The following is a 25,259-nucleotide window of genomic DNA, read 5'->3' as shown; positions in this document are numbered from 1 at the left end:
AGAAAACAAGAAAACAGAGTTCAGGAGGAAGACAATGAGATGAAGAAAGAATGAGTTCCAAAGTAAAGGCTTCATGAGCTGTAGGTACTAGTTACAGAAAGAGCTGCCAGTGGTGAATTAAATATTTCCTGAAATGCATTTAACTGGCTACTTTTTAAACATGGTTACATCTTGTTACACTGAGTGGGCATGACTCAGAAAATCATTGTACATATTAAAAATTAATGGCATATCAATGTGTTGCTGAATATTAGGTTTGATGGAGAAAAATTTATTCACAGCATCATCCAATGCCCATGGTGGGTTGAGGAACACACTCAGGCTAATTATTTTGGGCATAAATAAGAAAACAAAGTACAATTAACTGGTTGGAGATTGTAACCTTAGCAAATGGTGCTAAACCAACTGTTTTTCTAATTTTAAAGGAAAAGCAAACCAAACTTATGCAAAAGACTGCTATTTATATTGCTATCTGCTGAATGTAGTACTATTCCATTAATTTTTCAACTATCCGTACCTGGCGTAACTCAGAACTATTGTACCTTTAAAATATAAATGCGAGATGCAAGAGTTACAGACTTTAAAGGTTGTTGACATTAATTATAGATTAAGGACTTCTTGAAGATGTTAACAGATTTTCCTTCTGCTAGCTATATTATAGTTTGCTTTTCAGACTGGAAAGAGGACAGACAGGATTATGTTTGTGCAATTTTCTTCCAACCGTGTGTACAGAAACAGTGTTTAAAATATGTGGAATTGGATTTGAATTCTCATCTTCTGGGTTGCAGGCGAAACAAGCTAATGCGGTTGCAGAGATGTGCTCAAGTAAGAGAGTTTATATTACCGAAAAGTTATTTCGGAGTAATTTATAAACAAAATCATGGCCCTTGGGATAATATAAAACTGTTACTCACAAGACTTTTTTTTTTTTTTTTACCACTAAAATATCTAACCTTTTTCATGCAAATTCAAGGGCAGCAGCTGCTTCCAAGGTACAAAGCAGCAATTCTGTTACAGCAGTGACAGTGCTGTAGGGAAACTGATGGCTCAGAGTGCTCTCCTAATGGCCTTCTTCCACTTGTACACAGGCAGTAAGCAGCAAATAGCAACGAACAAGTATTTTAAAAATAGTCTTGTTTTCTGCTTTCATAATTATCCTCTGGAATACAGGGGGGAGCCGGAGGGTGAAAACAACTTTATAAATATTTCTGTTCAGGGATGCATCGCTGTTTATTGCCGGTTCTTCAGGTGACAGCTCTGCATTACAGATTCGTGGAGAGGCTTTGGCTTTGCTCTGCTGAGCTAGGCACTTGGAAAGGGGTTAACATTTGGAGTTAGCCACCTGCAATGCTGACCAGCAAAAGCAGAGTGCCTTAGGTAAGTGTCATCTCTTTCTCTGAGTGGGGACCCTGAACTCAGCCAGCAGAAAGAGCCAGGAGAGTTTCAGGTGCTCGTCTGTGCTTTTGTGGCCTGAAGGAGGGCAGGCTGAGGGGTGCTTGGCTTTGTACCTTCCTGGTGAAAATGCTTCAGTTGCAAGCACGAGCTCTCATCTCTGCTTCAGAGGTCATGGATGTGTTTTCTCATTAAACTTGAATTTGATATGAAGTGTGCTTGGTGTTGGGACGGAGAAAACCAAAGCCTGTGTGTATGCCCAGGCAGACTGTATTTGTGAAGGGGTTTAGAAGCTGGTATTTGTTACCTCCTGACTCATCTTGCCCATAAGATGGGGTGAAGGTCAAAATGTTCGGGTGTGACTTGGCATCTTTAGAAAAGAAAACAAGCATAACACAACAGCTTATTTTTTTATTACTGACACACGGAAGTGTTACCTTTTTCGTAGCCTAATTTTAAAGGAATTTTCCAATGTCCTCTGTTTAAATTTATCAAAGCTGCCTGAAATACTTTCCCAAACATTTCTTTTCATAGTATGTAAGAGGGCTTCCCATGCTTGGTGCAGCACCCTTTGTGCTCATTTTATTTCAACAACCTTTCTCATGGGGTAGTAATGGGTTACTTACCCACTGTCACATGAGTCCAAAATGCCTTTAAATTCATCAAATGTGCGCAAAAGCCTATGATGTGTCACTTGTATTGTACGAAATCCTAAACAAAATACAGTTGTTTGCCACAAGAGAGTGAGAGGTTTGGAGGTTTGATCGTCCCTTCAAGAATCTAGTCACCCGTCAAAGCCGTTTCTGTCTGTAAATAATCTAGGGCTTACGGCTCTTAGTGTGGTAGAGTGCACAGTTTTGTTTTGTTTTGTTGTTCTGTTTTTTCCTGTAGCTGCAGTTTGTTCGGGGTGTCAAGGTGATGGTAAGGCCTTACTGAGTCCTGAAGCTGTAACCTCTGAATAGATTCCTGCTTCTCTGATGTGTCAGGTCAAAGGCAGCAGACGGTACAAAAAGACAGAGCAGTCAAAGCTGGAAAAATATCAGGAAAGTGTGAAGGGATGAGACCAAAGAGCCAAAGTAACCGCAGAAGTACTGCAGGCAGCGCAGCAGGTGGGGAAAGGAGTTCTTCAGGGACCCCCCATTGGAGCTTGAAACTTGTGTCTGCCCACATCTCAAAAAACAAATGGGAAGTCTGAATCATCCTCATTATCACTACCAAATCCTTGTGTTCGATGCTGTGTTGAAGGCTGAACAATAGTTCTCAGGAGTCTGTTGGGAATAACTAATAGAAATTAATTTTTGACTTGTAACAAATATTTTTAATATTACTGCAGTGTATTGGTACACTGCACATACATCAACGTAATTTTACAGGTTTTTTCTTAATAAGTCCATTGAATTTTGCTCAGAAACAGACAGCTTACAGAGGAGGAGGAACTGTGGCTGGCAATAAATCAGGACAAAACCAAGGGAGAAGACCTCAAAGCAGCTGAAAAACAACAAAAAAAAACAAAACACATTGCGGCCAGGATGACATACAGAGAGAGAGATCATGAGCAACCAGAGGGTTGTGGTCGAAGCTCATAGCTGCTTGCTGCTCAGAAGCAGCAGCAGCAGCAACAAAGAAGTTCAAGAAGTCTCATTTGAAAGTTGAGTGTTTAAATTAGGCATCTTCCCTCTTCCATTTTTAGGCATTCTGGCGCTTTTGTATGCTGAGTTTTGGACTCCTTCACACTTTACTCTGCTTCTTTCAATTGTCAACCTAAGCATTCAGAAATCATGAATCAGCCTCCCTTTGCCCCCAGTGGCTTAGAAACCATGAGATTTTAAGAAGTAACAGATGTTTTGCTCTTTTTATTTGCCTTCTGGTTTTTGAGCTTGCGGAGTTCATATTTTAAAAGTGTTTCTCCTCAGTCCCCAGGCTAACACTTTATTTATTCGCTCTTTAAATTTAAAACAGGTTCTTCCCCCAGCCTCAGTAATGGGGGCTTAAAGAGGAAAAATTCCCTCCTCGTGACAAAATCATGAATTGGCATTGCTTGGTTCCCAAAGGTTCCCCAAATATTCCCAAATGTTGTCTGTGGGAATATAGGATGGGACTTGATATTTTGGGTTACTGAGCACAGCCTTTTCTTATATTAAGCAGTCATGTTACATAATCCCATCCGAAATTTGTCCTGACTCCATCTTAAACGTACTTATATTTACTGCCCTGTATCTTCCCTATGGAAAACTTTTCCAGAGCCTCACTAATCAACCAGTTATAAAATTTCTGCTAATTTCTAGTGTAAACATACTCATAACCAGGTTAAAACCCATTTATTCTTGTATTAACACCATGCCTTAGCTATGTGATTCCTTGAGTTTTATTTCTGCTTTAGCAGAAATAAATAGGTGTCTTTCCTGACACCTGGCTTTGTTCAGGTGTGGTCAACATCATCATCGTCACTGAAAGCCGTGAGAAGGATTCAGCTCAATAGGTATAGTCTCCAGCTATCTTAAGCTTGTAAACCATCCCCAGGGCATAGTGACCCATCTTTCTTTCTGCCCATAGGTCTACAAATTCGTACTTCTTTTAGTATTCACCATTTAACTCTGCTGAGTTTTGACCATTTTTGCTTAGCCTCATTGGTCTCACTGGTGGTGTTATAGTGGAAAAACATTCAAGCAGAGTGGGCATTTCCTGGGGACTGTCACAGCTAATCATTATAGATTATTTTACCTCATATTTCGGTCTTACTTTGAGAACACACGAATGGAATCATGGAATCATAGAACCATTTAGGTTGGAAAAGACTTCAGGATCATCAGTCCTGCCTAACTTGGCGTCATCTGCAAACTTACTAGGGACGTGCTCGATCACTTCATCGAGATAATCGATAAATTGGCCCCAGTACAGAGTCCTGGTGACCAACTGGGTTGAACTCCTTTCACTGTGACTCTTTGAGCCCAGCCATCCAGCCAGTTCTTCACCCAGCGAGCTGTACACCCGTCCAAGCCAGGAGCAGCCAGTTTCTCCAGGAGAATACTGTAGGAAATGGTGTCAAACACTTTACAAAAATCCAGGTACACAACATCCACAGCCTTTCCCTCATCTACTTAGCAAGTCATCTTGTCACAGAAGAAGATCATGTCAGGCAGGACCTGCCCTTCATAAACCCATGTTGGCTTTATCTGGTCACTCGATTGTCCCGTATGTGCTGTGTGATGACATTCAAGTTGATCTGCTCCAAAACCTTCCCATTTCTGAGGTCAGACTGATAGGCCTCTAGTTCCCTGGATCTTCCTTCCTCTCTTTCTTGTAGATCAGAGTCACTTTTGCTCACCTCCAGTCAACTGGGACCTCCCCAGTTAGCCAGGACTGATGGTAAATTATTGAAAGTGCCTTGGTGAGCACTTCCACCAGCTCCTTCAGTACCCTTGGATGAATTCCATCCAGTCCTGTAGACTTAGGAACATCAAAACATGGAGGAGGTCACTTACAGTTTCCTGTTGGATTATAGGAGCTTCCAACTCCGCAGGCTGGGTATCCTAAGAACAATTGGCCTTACTAAGAAACAGCGAGGCAAAAAATGCATTAAGTACCTCAGCCTTTTCCGCATCTTTCCTCACTACATTTCCCCTCACATACAATAAAAAATGAAGATTCTCCTCTTTTTTCTGTTGATTTATTTATAAAAGTATTTTTTTATTGTCTTTTTCTGCACTAGCCAAACTGAGTTCCAGTTGGGCTTTGGCCCTTCTACTTTTCTCTGCAAATAATTTATCGTATAAATGAATGTTATTCCATGCTCACCAGCCTGGAATATTTTAACTATATCTAAGTTAATTGCATTATAGTTCACGGTACCGGTTTTTCTGGAATTGATTTGCTGAGTTTTACAAAAATCTTGAACTGTAATAAAAGAGTGGCATTTTTTTGTTGGTTGGCATGGCTTGTTTGCTTTTTGTTGCTAGAGTCTGGGTAATTCTCACTATATTCAGGAACTGCAGTATGTGATCAGACATGCTGGATTTCACCTATACTTGTGGAACAATACCGGTACCTTTACAAAAAACATGTTTGCTTGGGATACGTTGGTCATACTGCATACTGTGTTTTGAATTACTTATCTTAAGGATTTGATTTGTTTTACTTTTGGGGGAGATTCCTTCTGTTTTGAATTGCATGTAGAGGATGGTAACAACAGTCTGGAAATTTAGTTCAAGAAGGCATAAAGGTTTTCTTTTTAATTTATTTTTAGGCATCCATGTCTTTTTTGGGAAAAGATGTATCTACTACTTTGTAGATAAAGTGGCAAGCTAAGCAATAATAACATGAAAATGCATTGTGCATGCTTGTTTTTCTTTTGCTGTTTCCTTCCCACCTCAAATACAGTTGGCTTGGGATGCAACGCTCTGCTCTTGTTCAACACAGGTCTTCTCTGAAAGGTGTTTACGCTTCCTTCTCTCCCCTCCACCTTCAGCAAAGAAATACCATTGCTTTCACACTCCTTTGGCGCATCTGTGAGTCACTAAACCTTATAGGGAAAAGAGTTTGTGGTGCTTCTGCTGTTGAGGCTTGCCAGCCCTAGTCAGGAAGGATGGCAAGCTGCCCCCTCCTTGCCCTTCCCCTTACAACCCAGCAACCCCTGAAGAAATTTATCACCTGCACAAGGCTGTGTGCCTGGAATTAGTTAAGAGGCTTACTGGAACTTCTGTGGCAGGGTCTGATTTTAGCCTTCGCCTTTTTGTGAGATGGGAAACGTGAACAGAGCTCAGAAACTGACCACAGTAAATCGGTTTGTGTTCCCTGTCAGAGCTCCAGGTTGGGCTTCTGCTCACCTTTTGGGGAATCTACAGTAAGTCGCTTATTTTTATTGTTTCAGACACTCAAATTTTTGAGGTGAGAATGCTAGGCAACCTCAGGTTCAGCCATGAGCAGCTGATGCTGTAGCTGTTCTCTCTCTTTGTTTAGGTACTTGGCTGAAAGGTTGGTGAGGTTTTCTTAGCTTGTTTTAACCATAGGAGCAAATGTCAAGAAAGCGAGAAGGCGTGTTTTCAGGGTTGAGATAATGTAATGTTTATAGTTTCAGTCCTGACATAATCAGAGGTAAAACCTTTTTTTCTACTGGCTGCGAACTTTTAACTGTGAAAAAGGGCTGTGGAGTGGGAGAAGCTGCTCTTTATTTTTATACAATTTTGAAATGTGCTTGGCTTTGATAGTGCATGCATTTCTGTAATGACACCGAGTGCAGGTAAAATACACCAGAACGCACATCAGAAACGAACTGCAACAACCATTGCCAAACATGCCTTCAGTCCTTCCACTGGCCTTTTAGACCACAGGGGGAATCTTCCAGCAGGACCATGCCTTGCTCCACCAGTTATTTTCCATGAGTTATAGTGGACCTGAGGAGCACACTCGCTTTCCTCCTCTGTGCTCGTTCTTGACTTCAGGAGACAAGCCAGTTTTACGGCAGGGGTAAGTAACTTCCAGGCAGAGCGTTGACGTGAACACTGGTGCTTCTCGCACTGCTGCTGCCCTCCAGGCAGGCTGACCGGTGTGCACAAGCGTGCACAGCCTCGGAGGTGGTGGTGGTGTGCTAGAGGAGCATTAGCTGGTGTTTCAGCAGCTGTTCTGGCAATTATTGTGATTAGCATCACAGGTACGGACAAAGTGACCTCGTGCCTTTGTGACCGTAAACTGCGTGTTTAAAAACCAGCCATGTGGTGAGCAGCACGATCATCGCAAGGATAAAAGAGAAGAGGAAAAGAAACAGAGTGGCTGGCGGTTTCTGTAGGGCAGAGCATGCTGCTGAGCCTGGGAAACCCACTGCTTGCTGAAAAGGGTGCTCACAGAGTAATTCAGACACTGTGATGCTCTCGAGATGTTGTGGAGGCATTAAGATTTTCTGTTGTAGAGTGCGTGGTTGTAAGGACCAAGGACTGTAGTGTTGTGGTTTTTTTCAATAAGTAGTAAAACTCATCAGATAATAGAACAGTAAGCAGTGAAAGGTGAGCTGGAGCACAACATTTTGTTTGAAATTTTCTAATAATCTTTGTATAGGTAGTTGGCACTTTGAAAATGTAATGCTTAGTGCTGGAGGAGTGGCCTGTGATTCTCTATGAGTCATCTCCGTTGTTTCCAGGTAAAAGCCATCAGAAATAAGAGCATATCATGTCTACACGGAGTATTGCATTGATAGATCTACCTGCAGCATCAACCCTCTTGTCCGTGACACCTGTTGATAACTTAGTGAGTGATACTTTCCTTTCTGAAGTATGGTTCTTGGTATCCTCATGTGCAATTGTGTTATCGCATTACTGGGCTGTTACTTCTAAGAATATATAGGGGTAAGAGGTACAGCTTGGCTAAAAGACATAGTGCTGTAGGCTTTGGATAGCCTAATTTCATTGTCAGCTTTAAGCAGCTTCAGACATTCCTAACAGAGAAAGGAAAGCCTTGTTTGTTTGCTTTATGTATTTATCTGTTTATTTACGGTGTTTGGGTTTCTTTGATGTTGGGAGTCGTGATTTACAGCGTAGCATTTCCAACCTATTGTGAATACTTTAGAGGGCCCTCCCATCTCTGTAGAGGATATTTTGCTAATAGTGACTGCACAAAACATTTTAAATGTAATACACAGGAATAGATTTCACAAACCACTTAACTGCAACATAAAAGGTTAGTGGTTTTTCTTTTTTTTTTTTTTTTTAACACAGGACTGGCTGTTTAGTAAAGTATACTATTGCTTGAAATAACAGTAAGCAGATTTTTGCCTTTGGCAAATACAATCATTAAAACACGGCTATAAATCGCCCCTTGTATAACTGCATGCATTGTGTATGCCGTGGGTATTTTTCAGTCTGCTGCTCTGAAGAGGTGAAGGAAAAAGCCATGCATATGTATCTTTTCAGTATAGTTGTTATAAATATATAGCTTTCTAATGGTATTTAGAAGCTATATTTTCCCAGAATGCTTACTGATTTGTCGGTGTGGACATACTGGAATGAGAGACCCGCTATATCAGTTACTTAAGTGTTTCTTTTAATTGATAATACCAGTTCTTCATAGCTAGAAAAATGTGGCTATTAGACAGGCATGTTTTTCCATTGTTTGGCATCTATTTTCAGACATTAAGCAGCAGCCTACACATAAAGCACTATTATTGCCATGTTTCCCAGTTGAGATTCTTCATTGTTCTTGAAAACCATCGCTGAGCAATTTTCTGCTAGCAAAATTTTGCCCGTGGGGCCACGTACGCTGGGAAATACTGTGAGCCATTCAAGCCGGCTGGCCTTGCAAGCTGCTCCGTTCCTGAAGAGCAGCACCACGTGCCTGCAGCAGTGCGGTGGGCACTCAGCACCCGACAGGATTGTTCTGCCACGTCAAAGTTTGATCCTCATTCAGTGGGCTAGGACTGGACTGTGAGTCTCTTTAAAGCCATCACTTGAAGTCTGAAAGAAGACAGAAGCCCTTTTGATCAGGGTGGTGCTGCTGAAAATTGAGTTGTCGAGTGTTGGGTTTCCTTTCATCAGTGCTCTAGATGTTTGGTAGAAAACTGCCCCGTGTTTTTGTTTAATGTAACGAACTTACTGGAGCTTCTTTATGGTATAGGCCACAAGATGATACTGAACAGAATCAGTTATTTTTACAGTGCTTAAACATGGTACCTACCTTTTGCTTGTAGTCCTGATTTGTAAGCGTGCAGCACATTTAGAAAACAAAGGACTTTGCTCATACCCTGTGCCCTAGCTCACTTCTGGGGATCTGTCCTATTTGTTATAGCTATATGTTGTCAATGCTACCTTCTTTCGTTCTGCTTTTGTTCTCTTAAGCCCTTTAGAGACCATTATCCTGCTTAAAGCAAGAGGTCCTGTGCAGACCCAGGAGCTGGACTCAATGATCCTTGTGCGTCCCTTCCAACTTGGGATATTCTATGAAAACAAATAGACAGCTTTGTGAGAACCTGCCTTATTCTATTCTCCCCTCAAATCACATGCGTCCTATGTCGTCCTGGAAAAATCACAAGCAAAAAGTGTGCCAGAGCATAAAACCTTCCAGAGCGAGATCAACCTCACTCGATTTCAGTTGCTTGAACATCTGATTCCAGGGTCGTGGGAGAGGCTTCCTCAAGTGGCAGTGGAATAAGAGAGTGGAATTAAATTAATTAAATAAGTGGAATTGCCTGTTGGGCAATTCCCCGCAGGTGTGTGATACATCTGTCTTCAGGTGGGATGTGTTTTCTCTCATGATATATCTCTCTCATCCGACTAAAGAGAGACAGTGTGGACAATGAGCTTAGACTGAAGGTATAACTCCTGGGCAGACGGAGTGGGGTGAATTGAATTCCCCCTTGGCCACTGGTGCAGCTGTGGGAGCGCCGAGCCAAATCTCCAGCCCACAGTTTACCCAAAGAGAAATCCATTGCTTTTAATGCACTTGTTGCCTAAGTTAAAACTGTATGCAGAAGCATTTGGAGACACTGTTGGCAGCGGTTATGAGGAGCTAAATGAATTCTAAGAGTAATTACTGGGAGCAGAAGAGAGCCTGTCATGCTTTTGTGGAAGAGGTGCAGTTGATGGGGCAAGTTCACATCTGCACTGCTTTCAAGATGAATGGCTTTTTGCACATCAGCAAGCATGTGGTCTGTGGAATTTGTGAGTATTGGATCCACATGTGATGTCAGAGAGGTGACCTCAGCAGATCTTTTGATCTCTCAAGCTTTTAAAATTACTCGGTGTAATGCTAACCCTAATAGTAAATCTCTTGGCAAGGATGCACATCCAAATCTATTCAGCATCCCTCGAAAATAAACGTAAGCCCTTCCTCAGATGTTTGATTTAACATCAGGATATCCTGAAATAGCTGGTGGTGAGAGCAGCTTAATGGGTATGAATTACATTTTTTATTGGGAAATGTTTGTCTTTAGTAGCCTAGTGATTTTATTAATTCAGTTTTGGGAGACAGTTTAAAATATGCTGATGATGTCAGCTATGCATAATATCTTTAGTGTAAGCACTTATCTGGTTCCTAGCAGCATAGTAGACAAAATACCTCCTGAATGTTAATGATAGCAAGAAGTAAGCATACTACCAGGTTAAAGATAGTGCAGTCCAGGGGGGAAAACAAAGCAGCAATGAGATGAAGGCCAAATTTGTCTGCTCAGCTTTGGCTGGCCTGAGTTTTCCTCTGAAAGTACCCTGCTACTGCAGAGGAAGTCCAGTGCAACTGGATGCTTAATTGTAGCTAAAAAGGGGAGTGAATATCAACCCAAATGAGGCTCTGAGGGGTCATGGGGGAAAACATCAGTCCTATTAAATAGCACATGCATCTCTACTGATTAGCACCTAGCTGGAGGTAAAGAACACCCTGTTGCAGTGCCGGGGAATCACGCTACTTTGTGCTCAGGAAGGACGTGCATGCCCTGCGAAGGAAAAATTGCTGACCATGATGATCATAGTTCACCTTTTCCTGGCTTTAATACTTTGCAGCCTGCTTACGGTTGTGATGTGTTGGTTGGAATGAATTATCCAGGAGGCGAAGCCTATGCCATTCCTCTGGCCAAGACCTTGTTTGATATGTGGGAGTAGAAAAGGTATCTCAAGCTGTTCAGCGCCAAGTAATTTTAGCCCCCAATTTACTAAATATTTACAGTCTACCAAAGCAAGAGCTGATAATAGCGGCTCCTTCGTGCCAGTCAGAGTTACGGCTCTCTCTGTTTTAGTCTCATGATGTTCTTTGTCATTAGGAGAATTAGGCATTAGGAGACACTTTGATTAGAAACGAGTAAAAGGACACCCAAAAGTACGCAAGTATCGTAGAAATATCGTAGTTCAATGCCATTGTGGTCTCTTCTGTGTGCAGAAGTTCTTTCCCTATGGCAACTTATCCTGAGTCTGACAGGGTAGTCTGACTTCTCTAAGTAAATTGTGCTGGAGAAAGATAATTTCTGAAGTTGGTAGTGAGGTGGTGTTTCAGTGGATGTGACCAAAGTATGTGTATGTACTGACCCAGAACTTCACTTGAGGGTTGGTGAGAACGTGGATGACGTAAAATGCTTTCTAAATAGGCAAGGGTGATGGATATTTGTTAAGTCTCATAAAGTGCTTATCAGTTTAGAAAAAAATGAAAAAACAACCAGAAATGTGGAGCAATCTTCTGATGAGCCAATTAATAGAGTAAATGATCAATGGTAAACTGTAAGCAACGTTCATCTGGCTTTTATCTCCATATGCACGTGGTTTTTTAAAAAATTAACATATAACAGGAGGGGTTGTTGGTACCTGAAGTTTATCGGAAGGTTTCTATATCCTGTTAAAGCCGTCCCTAGAAAAAACCTGATGTCATCCTTTTCAGAGCTTTGGCAAGCCTGATCTCACCAGTGCATGGTAGAAGCAGCGCTGAGCAGGCAGTTCCTTGCCTCTTAGCAGCGGCCCGCTGCACTTCTCTGCCTTTGTGCCAGGCTGGGAAAGGATAATTACTCTCAGATAAGCAATGGATGATACTATCGAACTCCAGCTGTTAGTAATGCAGCCATCCGTCCACAGGCTCCGTCTTGGTCTGGAGGCTCCTTCAGCAAGCGGTGCATTCTCTTTGCACGTTGATTTGCTGGGTTTTATCTCCCTTTGCTTTCTGCTGAGGAAGTTTCAGCGCCCAGCTAAGGAAGGAGTGGGAAAAATCTGCTTTTATCTTGGCAACTTTCTGAAACATCTCTTTAGCTTCTTGTAGGAGCCAAAATTCTGTTTCAACTAGACCTGAACCTCTTTATGTTTTAGAGGTTTCTCTGTTCTTTTTCTTTTTCAACTTAAAAACTGTAAAGAATACATTCCATGGAAAATTGTCTTTCAGTACGACGTATGTATCAGCTGTAGTTACTCTTGTTTACGAAACTGGAGGAAGAGAGACCACCTCCCGGATGATTCAGATTTTGGGTTGACTGATGCATAGCCTGAAAGCTCCTATTTCCCCTCTGTTGATTAGATAGGAACCTAAGAAAATTATTCTTCCGCCTTAGGCACCTCAGTTAAGTGCTTAGAGTTAGGCGGGGTTAATCTAGATTTACCCTTAAAATAAAAATCAGAGGACGGAGAAGTTTGTTTCTGACAAGTTGCTTAAACCCTGGCAGATAACAATTCTGTGACGGTCTTAATTGCTATACTCTAATGGCATCTCCGAAATAATCACTTGTACCATCCAATTAGGTTGTTGTGCTGTAAATAAAAGTCTCACTGTTGCACAGCCTAGGAATCTGGAAATTACATGAATATTAACAATGAATAAACATATTTGTAAATACAGAATTAAAATGAGATGCGTGGCATCTTTAAGCACTCAAGGGATTGTTTTCATCACTAAGGAAAAAAAAAAATCACGGATTAGATAGAATCAAAACCTTTCCCAGTTACACGCATTCCCCTTAGGGCCAAACGAATTAAAACTGTTTCTGGAGGAACTCAACCTAAGACTGAAAGCGTGTTCAAAGTAGTGGTATTGTGTCAGCCTGCTGTTTGACTTCTGATAGCACATCCCCAAAGAGTTCTCTTTGACGTATCCCGAACAGAGGATGCTTGTTTCCCACCAAGCCTGTTGTTCCTGATAAAGCTTTCCTATACCGGAGTGGTACCTAACACTGCACCGCCGTACTCTGGCCTTAAAAGCAGCTTGGTTGCTCCTTTGTAAATCTGCTGTGCCTAAAGATTTATTTTAAATACTCTGTCCAAAGCCCAGATCGCAATATCTGAGTCTGTCCAACATGTGTTTTTAAGCAGAGCATAACAGAAAACAGGATAGCACGTTAAAACAAAATAGAGGCCATAAAAGCTGTTTCAGAGACTGTGTTAATGCCCTTGTGATAATAACGTGGTGTTACTCTCCTTTGATATTTGAGGCCTCTATCTGAGTGACAGAAAGCAGATATCTCAGGAATCTCCGAGCTTGGACATTTTGTACGGGTAAAAGAGCAGTGAAGTGGGAGCACCACGTAAGCTGTTTTCCTCTCAAGGACTGCACGTTAGCTGCAAGCACAGGTAACTCTGCAAGGCCCACATGCACATGCAGAAGAAGGGGTGGGAAATCCGATGAAAATTCATCTTAGCTCAAGAGTGCAACCTTGTTCCTAGTCAGGGGGAGGCACCCTGAAGATCCTTCAGAGGCTTTTTGCCCAGCTTTTGTCTGCTGCTAACAGCCAAAGCCACGTGCAGATTGGATGTCCTGCTGGCCTTTCTTCCCCCTCTGCCTGCCTCCTCTGCAGACACAAGCACACATCCCTTCTGCTCGTGCTCCCCTATGACTGCTGCAGTTACATGCCGTTGGCTAGCATAACCAGTCATCAGACTTTGGCCATCTAGAGGCAGTTTCACCTTCCGGAAAGCTGGGCTGACTCATGGCTGGATTTTTCAAAGCCTCTGCGGCGTTAGGAGAAACTGCAAGTTGCAGACAGGCGGCGAAGAACCAGCAGAAAAGGTCCTGAGGATCTTTCTGAAGAACTATGTAGCTGTATTAAAAAGGGAGGTGGGTATTTTTTACCCTTCTTTACAAGTGCAGCTTGACTGTATCAGGTGCCTCTGAAATCTGCTGGTAGCAGAATCCATTACTGTACCACCCACCACCCCAATTCTACTCCTTTTTCTTTCCTCTATGGTTATGTGCCACCAAAGGTAGCACTTCACAGAGATGCGCCTAGCAGAGGTGTGCCTTCCCCTGCAAATCCAATAAGAATATAGGCAGCCATCACTTTTTCCTGTGTCAGGTGTATTCTAAGATGCTTTCTTTGCATGTTTAAAAGGCAGTTCAGACTCCAATATATTCTGTCTTAAGTTTTTTTGAAGCTGCTTAGAGAAATGTTGAATGCTTCTTATCATCCGTGATGGAAAGGTCACCAAGCTGTTTGAGTCTGTCCAGTTGGTGTCGGATCTTGCATGACCAGACAAGAAACTTGCATGTGGGGAACTTGAGTGGTAAAAGACAACCCCAAACTTCTGCCTTTCAGGTAGTTAAAAGTGAGATAGCTTTTGAGGCTTCTGTTTTGCACTTAGAGCTTTTACAAAAACAGTTTGTGGCCGTGAGGTTCATTCATTAGGAATGAACTTGGGACTGTCTCTGGTTTAGGTTCATACATAAAGTACAGTATTACTCCAAATATAATCTGGAGTAATCACAGGATGCTACAGCCAAGCTTTTCCTTAGCCAGTCTACATCAGATGTGCAAAACAGGACCAAGCGGATCCTACAGAAACTCTTGATCGTTTAAATTTAATGCCAAGTTACCCTCCTTACTCTGCCTCATGTTGTAGCTGTAGGAACACGAGATCCAGCTGGAGCAGCAGGCTGGCTGGCGGCAAGAGCTAGGGTGAATGCATTAGAGCTAGCAGCAGCCATAGCCTGAAGGCTTAATCGAAGGTTGTACTGTCAAGCTCACAATCTGGTCATGAAAAATTCTGCATCCTATTGTTAAAATGTAGCATCCTTCCCCTGGTAAAGCAAAAAGTAAAATACGTACAACTGGATGATGTCAGGGCGTGCTCAGTTTAATTAAAAGTCATGTTGAGAGCGATGCAGGACTGAAGAAAGATTATGAGAAGCTTTTGGCTATTGCATTTGATTTTGCTATAGAATTAGGATTTCATATTTTGTCTTTTTTTTTTTTTCCTGGGCCTAAGACTTCTCACATTTAAAACCATTTCATCAAAGGGCTTTGTTAGAATCATGGCTAAAATACTAAAATAAAATGCATTCAAATAAAAGTAGTAAATAACTACTGTGCATCTCAGTCTGGTTTTGTAGTTAATAACTCCAACATGGCCGTAACTCTCTATATTCTCATGCTTCAGGTCTGCATGGAAGGGTTTTGCTTTTCTTGTTTGATGACGTTAGAATTGCCTATTCCTTTATTTCAGTAAAGTGTTTGTTCGTAGCTAAACAAGGTGAGGAAAAATGAACAGGCAAAGAAAACAGACCAGAAAAGAAAGTGGCCTGAACAACAGAATGCTTTTATTTTCCTCTCAAAACACTAATTAATGTTTTAAAAGAAAAAAAAAAAAAGGAAAGAAAGAACCTGAGAAGGTAATTAGATGTTTTTTACCTTAAAACATAGAGGAGTGGAAAAGTAGGAGGCAAGCAGGGGGAGGGGGGTGTCACAGAGATTGGGGTTTCCATCCCCAATTACTTGCTGGCTGCTACACTGCTGAATTACACTGAGAGCACTGAATGGTACCATTATATTCCTTTTCAAAAGTTGTGACCTATGAAATTCAATCCGAGGTATTTTTAATGAGTGTTCTGAACTTCGGTTTCAGCTCTTCTGAAGAAACAAGGAGCACAGTGTGCTGCTAAATAGCACCGAGGCCGAGGGTTAAATTCATTCAGTTTTTTGCTCGCAGGGAGGGAAAGCAATATCAACATTTATTTGACAGGTATATACTTTCTTCCAGAGCCTCAGCTTCAGGAAAACAACTTTCCATAAAGAAAACTTGCTGAAAAATGAGGCTGCGGCAGCTTCACATCGAGTTCTCTGAAAACAAAGCCTGCGGTGTGTTTTCCGAGGCCAGCAGCCGCCGCGCACACGCCGTGGCTGGGCTGCGGGCATCCCTGCACTGCACTGCAGAAGGCTGTGGGGCATAACCGTGCGGGCAGAGCTCGTGCTGGGGACGCCACCTACCCAGCTGGAGACGTCTGCTCAGCTGCACCTCCTGGCCGTCAGTGAAACATGGGGCGTGCAGAGGCAATCTCTGTCAGAGAGGTGCCTCCCGGCATCTCTGGGTCTCTACGAAAGGGTTTGCTGTTGTGGTTGGGATGGCTTTGGGGTGGCCTCCTCCCTTCTCACACCTCTCAGCAAGCTTCCTCCTAGCTGACGTGGCTTTTCAGGCAAGCTTTCTCAGAGTGGACCTGGTTTTATAAAAGCCGGGGGTTGTTGCCTTCATTTTTCTTACGTGCAGCTTGTTTCAGATGGTGAGGAAGGCACTGCTTCATGCATCTGCCCCGCAACTCACTCGAAGATATGAAATTCATGACGGACTGGCTGTGGTTCTTGCAAGTCATCCCCATTTGGTGTCAAAGCTCTGAAGCTGGCGTTCGTCGTGCTGATGACACTCTTCAGAAAGGAAAATAGTCTCTTCCAGCAGTGGATGTTTGCCTTGCTAACGGGATAAAGCACAGCCACAAACCACTTTTTAGCTTTGCTAGTAAAATTAGGCAGAGATGACTCAGCATTGGCAGCAGCTAATTTAGGGAGTTAGCTGACATATTTCTAGTAAGTTTTTTCATTGTTCTTTTAATGTCTTAATTTTTCTTGTCCACAGTGTGCCTTTGAAATGATGTTACAGGAAAGTAATTTAGTTTTAGTGACTCTGGCTGTGGCAAGAGTCTCCCACTGGAAGTCTCCAGGAATTGGATGGTTGGGGTGAGAAATTGTGCAGCTTTAAACTGTTACTGATTTCCCGCAAATATTTTACACCTATCTTTAGAAAGCTACCAATTATGGCTGTAGTACAAGAAACAAGGCTCGGGGATTTTCAGAACTAATTAGTTTGGGTAGACCTGCTATTGCAGTTTGGTGTTTGGGCTGGGTTGTGAGGGAGTTACTGGAAACAGCATTCACATTTTAAGTGAAGACATGCATTGTCTCCATCAGTAGAATTACATGGAGGGTCTTAAGCCAGACACAAATTAATTTTTTCAGCTGAATTTGTTATCAGAGGAGATCAGAATGTCCCTTTTAAGCTGGTAACAGTAATTCTTAGGTACATGTGTGTCAAATGTAGTTTTTTTTTTAAATCAGTACATAAAAGTTAAAGGCAGTTGTAATTCCTAAGGGCTAGATGTCAATCAGTTAAATGCTGTAATGCAGTTGAAGGAACTAGAGAACAGGGAAACTGCTCAAGACATGTTTTGTTGAATACTGTTTTGGAACAAACGGATGTGTACTTAGCCTACAGTGACCAAAGGATGACTAGTTCCAGGTCTGTAGGGTTAGTGGTGTGTAGCTGATGAGAAGTTCAGATTCTTTTGGCATTGGTGACAGTGGGATGGACCTGCAAAATAAATTGCGCTGTGGGATTTTGTCCCGTGAGTGACCAGATGAGGAAATTCCCCGGTCTGCAGGTCAGCTTCATTCTTCCCCAGGCTCTTCTTCACAAAGGGCTCCACCAGTTTTGCAGTGGTTGTTGCTGACTCTGCAGTTGCTGATTCCTCATCAGGGAGAAAATAGAGTAATAAAGAGAAATAAAATGACTATTAACATCGGTTTGCATTGGTAAGAACTGCAAAGCAGTAAGATGGCTGGATCATTATACTTGGAGCTGACAGGTTAGCCTGTGATACGAAAGGCTTGCTTCAGAAGCTGCCCAGCCCATCTCTTCTTGGTTTTTATCTCCTCACTTGCACAAAGAACTGGCATATATAACACAGTGTGGCATGTATTTGCCCATCAAGTTATAAAGTTATCATTTTATAAGCCAAGTAAAAAGAGGCCAAGCAGAGTCTCCAATCCCAGCAGCATTACTGTACTGTAATTATGGAGCTCTGTGGTTACTTGAGGATTAACTGTAGCTGAATTTTGTGTTGGTCTGGCTCTGCTGCAAGAAAAGGTTTAATCAGGAACAACTGAAAATAGTTTCATCATGCAACTTTACATTAGCTTTGCTAAACCATCTCTTTTATTTTTCCTTCCACTCTATTTAACTATTAAAGAGGATTATTTAGAAGCAGATGTAATATTTTCTTTATTTTCCTGTTAAGTGTTTAGTGTTCACCTGAATTTTACAGTTGGCTATTTGTGGTAAAGTTGATTTTGGGAATCAGAAGAGAGTTTAAAGTCTAGTCAGCACAATCCTTCTGCTTTTGCCTTTTTTAGAAAATATCTCAGCATAAGCCAGTTTATCATAGTCAGAAATAAAAGAGCATGACTACAGTAACAAATCTCTGCACGTTCAACTGTAGAAAATTACATGTTTCTTTGAAGAAGGTGCTACAAATGTGAGTGAATGCGATGGTTATTAAGTTCTTTCTCGTTGTATTTTTGCCTCCATAATTGCTTGCTGTGTTGATTTTGGGTGAGTAAACACATACCTAAAATAGTCATTTTTGAAATCATTTTATTTGTCGTAGCTGATAGGTGAGGAGAAAAAAGAGTTAACTTTGCTGCTGCATTTTCTTTTTTAAGGACAGGTATTTGAAGTAAAACAAACCTGAAGTAAAAAGCACCATGTTCTACAGTCATACTGTTTAAAAAGCCTGTCACCACCAACAAAATCAAGCAAAGGATAAAACTTCAGTGACTATGAAAGGCAAGCACTGGTATTAAAGGGAACACAGCTTATGTGGGGAGTATAAAGTAGGAAAGCAGTCCACTGAAGTCTAACAAGAAGGGAACACTAAATAGACTTATTGTACATACACGGCAGATGATCAATTGCCTTTTTAAAGCTGTATAAGAGACTTATTTTGTTACTCCATTTGGCTTCAGTCCTGCCTTTGAGGGTCAGCACGCAGTCTGTGCAAAAACATGTGGGATACATGCCAGGAGTGGAGCCTTCAACTACACTATGATGGAAAATATCTTAAAAAGCAATGAGGTGCCTTTAGGTTATCATGAAAACGTACCCCTCCTACATCATCCCTCCAAAGGGGGTCGATACCTTGTGGCTGTAGGTGCAGAGTGAGGTTCTGCGTGCTTTCAGGTAGCGACCAGTGTGCCTGGCTTCTCCATTTCAAGGTATGACTTCCTTCTCTGCCGGTACGTGAGAGTGTGCCCTGGGACCCTGATGTGCTGGCTTTTAGTATGAAAAACGTGACAGACTGCGATGATTTTTTAAAATCCTGATTCTCGTGTCCCAGCAGCAACAGGCTGTTACTTGGTCCTGGTGTACAGAGGGTGGTGAATCCCACTTCTTCAGGACTTCCCAGCCTGAGCTGGACAGTAGAGCAAAAACTAGAATGCCCAGGTGTAAGAGCTATCTTTATGGTCTAAAGCTATTTTTACAGCTGTCTAATCCTTCCTATAGGATTAACACCTACACTTTGAAAGCGAGGAGAGGAGAAAGAGGGCAGAGCATCTCCAAGTGTCTTGGCAGTGTTAGGTCCCGAGCAACAACACCCAGACCGGTCCTTACTGCTTTTAACCCACCTTTTGAGCAATAGACTTTTGTTAAATATGAAATGTACACTTCATTTTATGGCGGAAAGGAGAACTGGATGAAATATGAAATTTCTCTTCAGATGCTAGCAGCACTGTTCTCCTGTGAGTAGTTTTCAAGCCTACTTTGAAGTATAAATTTTTGTCAGGGTTATTTGTTTAAGAACCCTGTTGCTTGGTCTCATCTTTGAGGTTATTTTTATGCTATTTGCTTATCGTGAACACATGTTGGTTTTTCATTCTTTTAGAGCTGAAGATACATACATAATTTTTAACAGCTTCGAATAACTGAGAAAATTCATACTGTTAGGAATGTGTGGTTGTTATTTTTAGTATTGATTGTGACTGTGTATGATGTCAGAAATACGAAAATACTGGGGGAAGTTTTCACTGTCATTTCAATTCAGTTGTTAAACTGAAGTATAAAATAATTTGGGAATCACGCTAAACTGAAATATATTTTTTAGGGCAATTTCTACTGAAAGAGCAAATAGTTTTTAAACTTTGTGTTTAAGTGTTGTACAATGTAATATTTAAGTATTCCTAACATTTATCTTGACCAGGTTGACTCATTTCAGTTTCAAGCACTCAAAATGTGACAGGAACATGGCATTAGTGGAAGAAATGTCTCCCTTTATATTGTGGCAGGTGTGCGTAAATGTAAAGGAATTATTTTCTCTCCTTATCAGGTGTTACAAATGCACTAGCAAGTGCAGAAACAAAACAAAAAAATTTTTCTGTTCCATTTGCAGCAGTTCTGAAGAAGAGAAGCAAACACTATGCTTCCACATGAAGCTATCTCTTACTTTGACCAAAATACTGATGGTATTTTTCAGATGTTCCAAAGAAGCTGTTTATTTGTTTTTTAACCTGGTGTTACTGCTCAGTAACGTAAAAACAAACAAAAAAACCTTTCAATGAAAGTGGGCTAGACAGATAAAAAATATTAAAATCACTGTTTGGTCATAAGCTGACACATTGATTTGGTAGATGGTTAGCGAAATAGTTGCTAAATGAATTGTCAGGGGGGTGAGAAGAATATGTCCAAACCCCCTTATTTTCGAGACTTGGAAGTCTTCCAGATATTGCTGTGAATTTTCTTTTTTAAAAAAAATCTGTATTGCAGACTGTGCCAAAGAATGGTCTAAACCAGTATGTAGACTTTTTAAAAAAAGATTGGAGATCTCTGGAACATTAAAGAATTGTTAAATCTATTAAAATATTCACCACTGGAAGATCATAAGCAACTTACTGTTTTGGATTTTAGTGGGAGGAGAGGGAAGGGGAATTGAATAAAATTGAAATAATGAGCAGACAGCAAATACTGAATGCACAATGTGTAAGGCTTGCTACTTTGGGTACCTTCATAGCTTGCAGCTAAATGTGATGCACATTATTCATAATTTAGAAGTTAGCGGCCTGACGTTCCCTGAAAATGTAAAGTGACTTTTAAAATGTAATTTTACAGAGCTAAATGAAAGGCCAGTTCAGAAGGTATTAAGCAATAAGGATGTGTAGCTTGAAATCAGCGAGCTTCTTTTCACTGCAATAAAATTAGAGTGTTATTTTGGTGTAGCTAAATACCACCTCAAGAGAATAGCAGTAATTCCCTGCTGTCAGTATGGCTGGGATTCACCTCATCTTAACTGAACTCTGTAAAACAGGTGCCTGGGCTACTCGTCATCAAGAGTAAAAGAGCACAGCTGTATCGCTTAGGAAAAGTTCACTGCCAATGTATGTGGATGGGTGTTTTGGGATAGGAGGCATTGCCCTCAGGAGCTGCAGTCTTTCTTCACTGATAAACAGTCCCCACGTTGTACCAGGGGAGGATTAGATTAAATATTAAGAAGAATTTCTTCTCTGAGAGGGTGGTCAAGCATTGGAATGGACTGCCTGGGGAATGGTGGGGTCCTCGTCCCTGGAGGTATTTAACAGACATGTGGATGTGGCACTAAGGGACATGGTTTAGTGATGGGACTTGGTCAGTCAGGTTGACAGTTGTATTTGATGATCTTGAAGGTCTTTTCCAACCTAGATGATTCTATGATTAAACGTGAATCTGGCTGTCAACAAAAATAGGAGCAGGGGACTGCCACCCGCAGCAGCAGCTTCCCAGCTCCTGGGTGTATCACATGAACTTCCCCCTCTTGTATTCCACCAATATACGATGTTCCTGCTTTGTTTCCCTCCCCACCTTCCAGTTGGGTGCCATCCACAATAGCTAATGGTCTGGAGGTATGGTCTTGCTGCCAGCGTTCATCACAGCATGATGTCAACATCCCACTTGCATGCCTCGTCCTCCTCTTAATCTTCACCTTCAGGTCAGCTCTTTCCCTCCCTGGTGTGAGCTCTTACGTGATGAGGCTCAGGGAGAGCAGGAGATAGGTCTTTTGGCTCCCTTTCCCCCTGCCCTCAGTGTTCGGCCACATCGGTGACCTTCTGAGCCTTCCCTCTCCCCAGCGTGTGAGGCTTTCATGACGGACATCTACTGAGAAGAGGCCTGTGCTTTTGTGCCGCGGCAGGAAAAGGCCCTTCTGCACCACACACAGGTGGTCGCACGGCCTTTCCCCAGCTCCACAGCCTTACGTGCATACAGAGCTGGACTTGATGATCCTTGTGGGTCCCTTCCAACTTGGGATATTCTGTGAGTCTATGAGCTGTGGGGAGCTCCTGGGGCCTCATGGATCAGGCCCACACCAGAATGGAGCAAGGAAAGTGGCCAAACTGTGGCTTGTGAGATGCAGGTGCAGCCGCAGAGCCATGGGACGGGAGCTGATGAAGCTTTGCCTTGTGCTCAGTGCCTGAGGCAGGCGTCTTGCTGGTTGGAAAACGCCTCCCACGTTTTGGAGAAGACTTGTGTTGTCCCATAGGCCTTGTAAGCACGCTGAAGTCAGACACAACTGCTGGCTGCAGATGCTGCCCCTGGTGTGGCACACTCGATCCTGAATGCTTCCTCTGTCAGCTGGGGTTTCCTGCGCCTCCAGTGACTGCTGTTTTGGTTCCTCACCCAGCAGACTGATATTTTAATTTATTGTGTTTGAATTTTTTAGTAAGGATGTCATGGGACTGCGCTGAATCAACATCTCTGTAAGGCCAGAGAGTTGCGGCATTTTTGGATGTCGTACTTCTCCTTCTGGTCCTGCAAGACCAGGAGTGTCACCAGGCTCTAAATCTCAGCGGGTTTTATATGCACAGTGTTTCCCCTCGAATAAACTGCCAGATTTTATTTTGACTTGGACTGATCAAAGCTAAGATGAGTTTAGAATGATAATCTTATTTACAAATACTCGAGTAAGAAGCATTTCATGTTACTGAGACACACTTCAGAGAAAATGCCCAGTGACATAAATGCTACAAGACTGCCATTCTGTTGTCTAGATGCATATAAGTAAAAAAACTTTCAGAAAACACCCAGCAGGTTTTAATCAGCTGCTTTTACTCGTGGTATGAGATCAGACAGGCCTGCTCTCCTCAGCTAACCTTATGCAGTGGGGTAGTGCAGGTGGGTTCTGCGTTTTCTCCTGGTGGTCCAGTACCTGCCTGTTCCTGGAGGCACCCCTTTTCCTGGGAGGACTGAAGCAGTTTGAGCCATGCCAGCCAGGAGTCCATCGGGTACTTCAGTAGGAGGTGTGAGTATTGCACAGTCATGTTTCCATTTCTCTGGTGGTGCACATGGAAGAAAGCGATACCCTCTGACTCTTGCAGTGAGGTTTCTACATCAGTGTATTTTCAGTGCAGTAAACTACTAGAGTTATTACACTAGATCGAGCGTCTTTTTAATAATATTCTCTTGCCTCTAACAAAATGCACTTACTGGGAAGCCTTTTCACTAAAAGGTAACGTATGTTTGGCTGTGCCTATGTACAGCAAGAGATGGAGGGGAAAATGTAGGAAACTTGGTTAGAAGACACGGGGCTCAGGGGCTGGCGCAGGCTGAGTGTTGGTCATCACAGATGTTTGCAGTGTAACCAAGCTGGAGAATATGAAGTGAGTCTATTCAAATATATTTGCACTGGAGTTTTGTTTTACACGGCGTTGCATCAGATCCCTTTTTTTTCCTCTCTCTTTCTCTATCCTCGTTCAGCATTTGGGGATGAATTGTTTCAGTTACTGTGAGGTTGGTTGTGACGAATGCTTGGAAAATTAGTACTGCTATCTGATTGTTCTCAGTCTGTTTTCTGACAGCATTCATAAGGCTAACGTTTGCTGTGGGTAACACGAACAAACAGTTCATAAAGCAATAGGTCTGTTAGAGGCGATGCGAGTACCCGGGGCACAAACCTGCTCAGCAAGTTCCTAGGAGGTGGACTTGGCTTTCCCCTTGCAACTTCGCTCTCAAAACCAGCCAGCCTTGATGGCTCAGGTCATTGCGTCCTGCAGCAGAAAAAGGGCATCCTTTCTATTGCTCTGGTGTAAGCCTCGCTACCGCTTATTTACTTCTCACAACTCCTATGCAGTAAGCCTGTTGGTAAGGGCATGGCCAGGAGATGTAGGGACCTGAGCTCAGGTTTGTCCTTCCTGACTCAACTCACCAACCCGACAGCCTGCCTCAAACAGTTTTCTTTTGTTCACTCTGTTTCTGCTGTTTCGTTTTACTCTAATAATTATTTACTGGGCAGAAAGGGAAAGGGCGAGTCTGTAGGTTGAGTGCAAGGGCGCTTGGCTGGGGTGTAATTAGGAACACGGGTCTCTTGTACTGGTGGAGTTGGTGCCGTTTAGTGGGTTATTATTTATTCTCAAGTGAGCGGAGATCTCTTTTTCAGGGACTCTTGAGTTAAAATAGGTGCATTTCTGCAAAGAACAAAAATATTTGATTTCAGTGATTGGCCTTTTTTACTGAAAAAGTGTGGGTTTTCTGCCAAAGAATTGCTGGTGAGCTGTAATTTGCAGTATTTGCTGCAGGTGTGGATTTAACTGATGTGCTGATGAGAAGAATCCTTACAATCAGCAAAACTGCAGCTCTGGGAGCTAATATTGGGCTAGAACATCTGGTCTTTGTAGTGAGAAGACTTTTACAGTGTAGAAGGAAATGCTTGCTCTTGACTCCTCTGATTTACTCATTAACTCTTGCGAGAGTAACACAGAGGAGCCTTGACCAGCCTTGGTGCTTCATAACAATCTTCTATTTTATGGTATTTTTCTCTCAAAAGCAAAAACGCTCTAAAGGTTCATTCTTAGCTGCCATCCAGGGATGGGTGGATATTTTCCATAGCTTTAAAATTAGAGTAATTACTTTCAGCTGCCCTGTGGGTATGGTTGGAATAACCACTGATTTTGTAAGCTGTATTGGCAGTGTTGTTTGCTGGACAACTTCTTAGCATAGTAATTTTTGTGCCACTAATTAAAAGCATCTTTGTTAATCTGCAGCACTTAACCCTAGGCTTTGTTTTCTTCTTACAGCAAAGAGCTCCAGGGAAAGTTTTGCATGATGCTGTTTGCAACCACCTGAACCTTGTTGAAGGCGACTATTTTGGTCTTGAATTTCCAGATCATAAAAAGATGATGGTATGTTAATTTTCACCTGGTTTTCATCTACATACACACTGTATTCTCTCTTCCTGCTCCTTACTTACAAGGTATGTTTAATGCTGAATTTCAAAAAAATAAAAATAAAAAGACTAAAAAGAAAAAAACACAATACAGTTCTTGCCTGCTGAAGTTGAAGAAATGTTTTTAAAACCTGATTAGTCCTGTCAGGTTTCATCTGTGTTGAAGATAGCAGCCAATTCTGACAGGAGTTGGACAGCATTTT

General features: G+C 42.1%; 1 protein-coding gene across 12 annotated transcripts in view; it reads left to right on the top strand.

The window, feature by feature from the left end:
* Positions 1-25,259, top strand: part of FARP1 (FERM, ARH/RhoGEF and pleckstrin domain protein 1) — a 224,700-nt gene that overhangs the window by 123,111 nt on the left and 76,330 nt on the right. For 10 of the 12 annotated variants that reach the window (XM_083851708.1, XM_083851718.1, XM_083851715.1 and 7 more), the window contains one exon: positions 24,908-25,012. In XM_083851708.1, coding sequence (XP_083707834.1) covers positions 24,908-25,012 — 105 coding nt within the window. Of the gene's footprint in view, positions 1-10,001; positions 10,035-24,145; positions 24,640-24,907; positions 25,013-25,259 lie in introns of those variants that run through there. The other 2 variants (XM_083851710.1, XM_083851714.1) reach the window with 2 other exon arrangements.

This window comes from Anser anser (genome assembly GCF_964211835.1).
Source record: "Anser anser genome assembly, chromosome: 1".
NCBI classification, from domain to species: domain Eukaryota; kingdom Metazoa; phylum Chordata; class Aves; order Anseriformes; family Anatidae; genus Anser; species Anser anser.
Note: the sequence above shows the minus strand (reverse complement) of the source record. Positions and strands in the feature narration are given on the sequence as shown.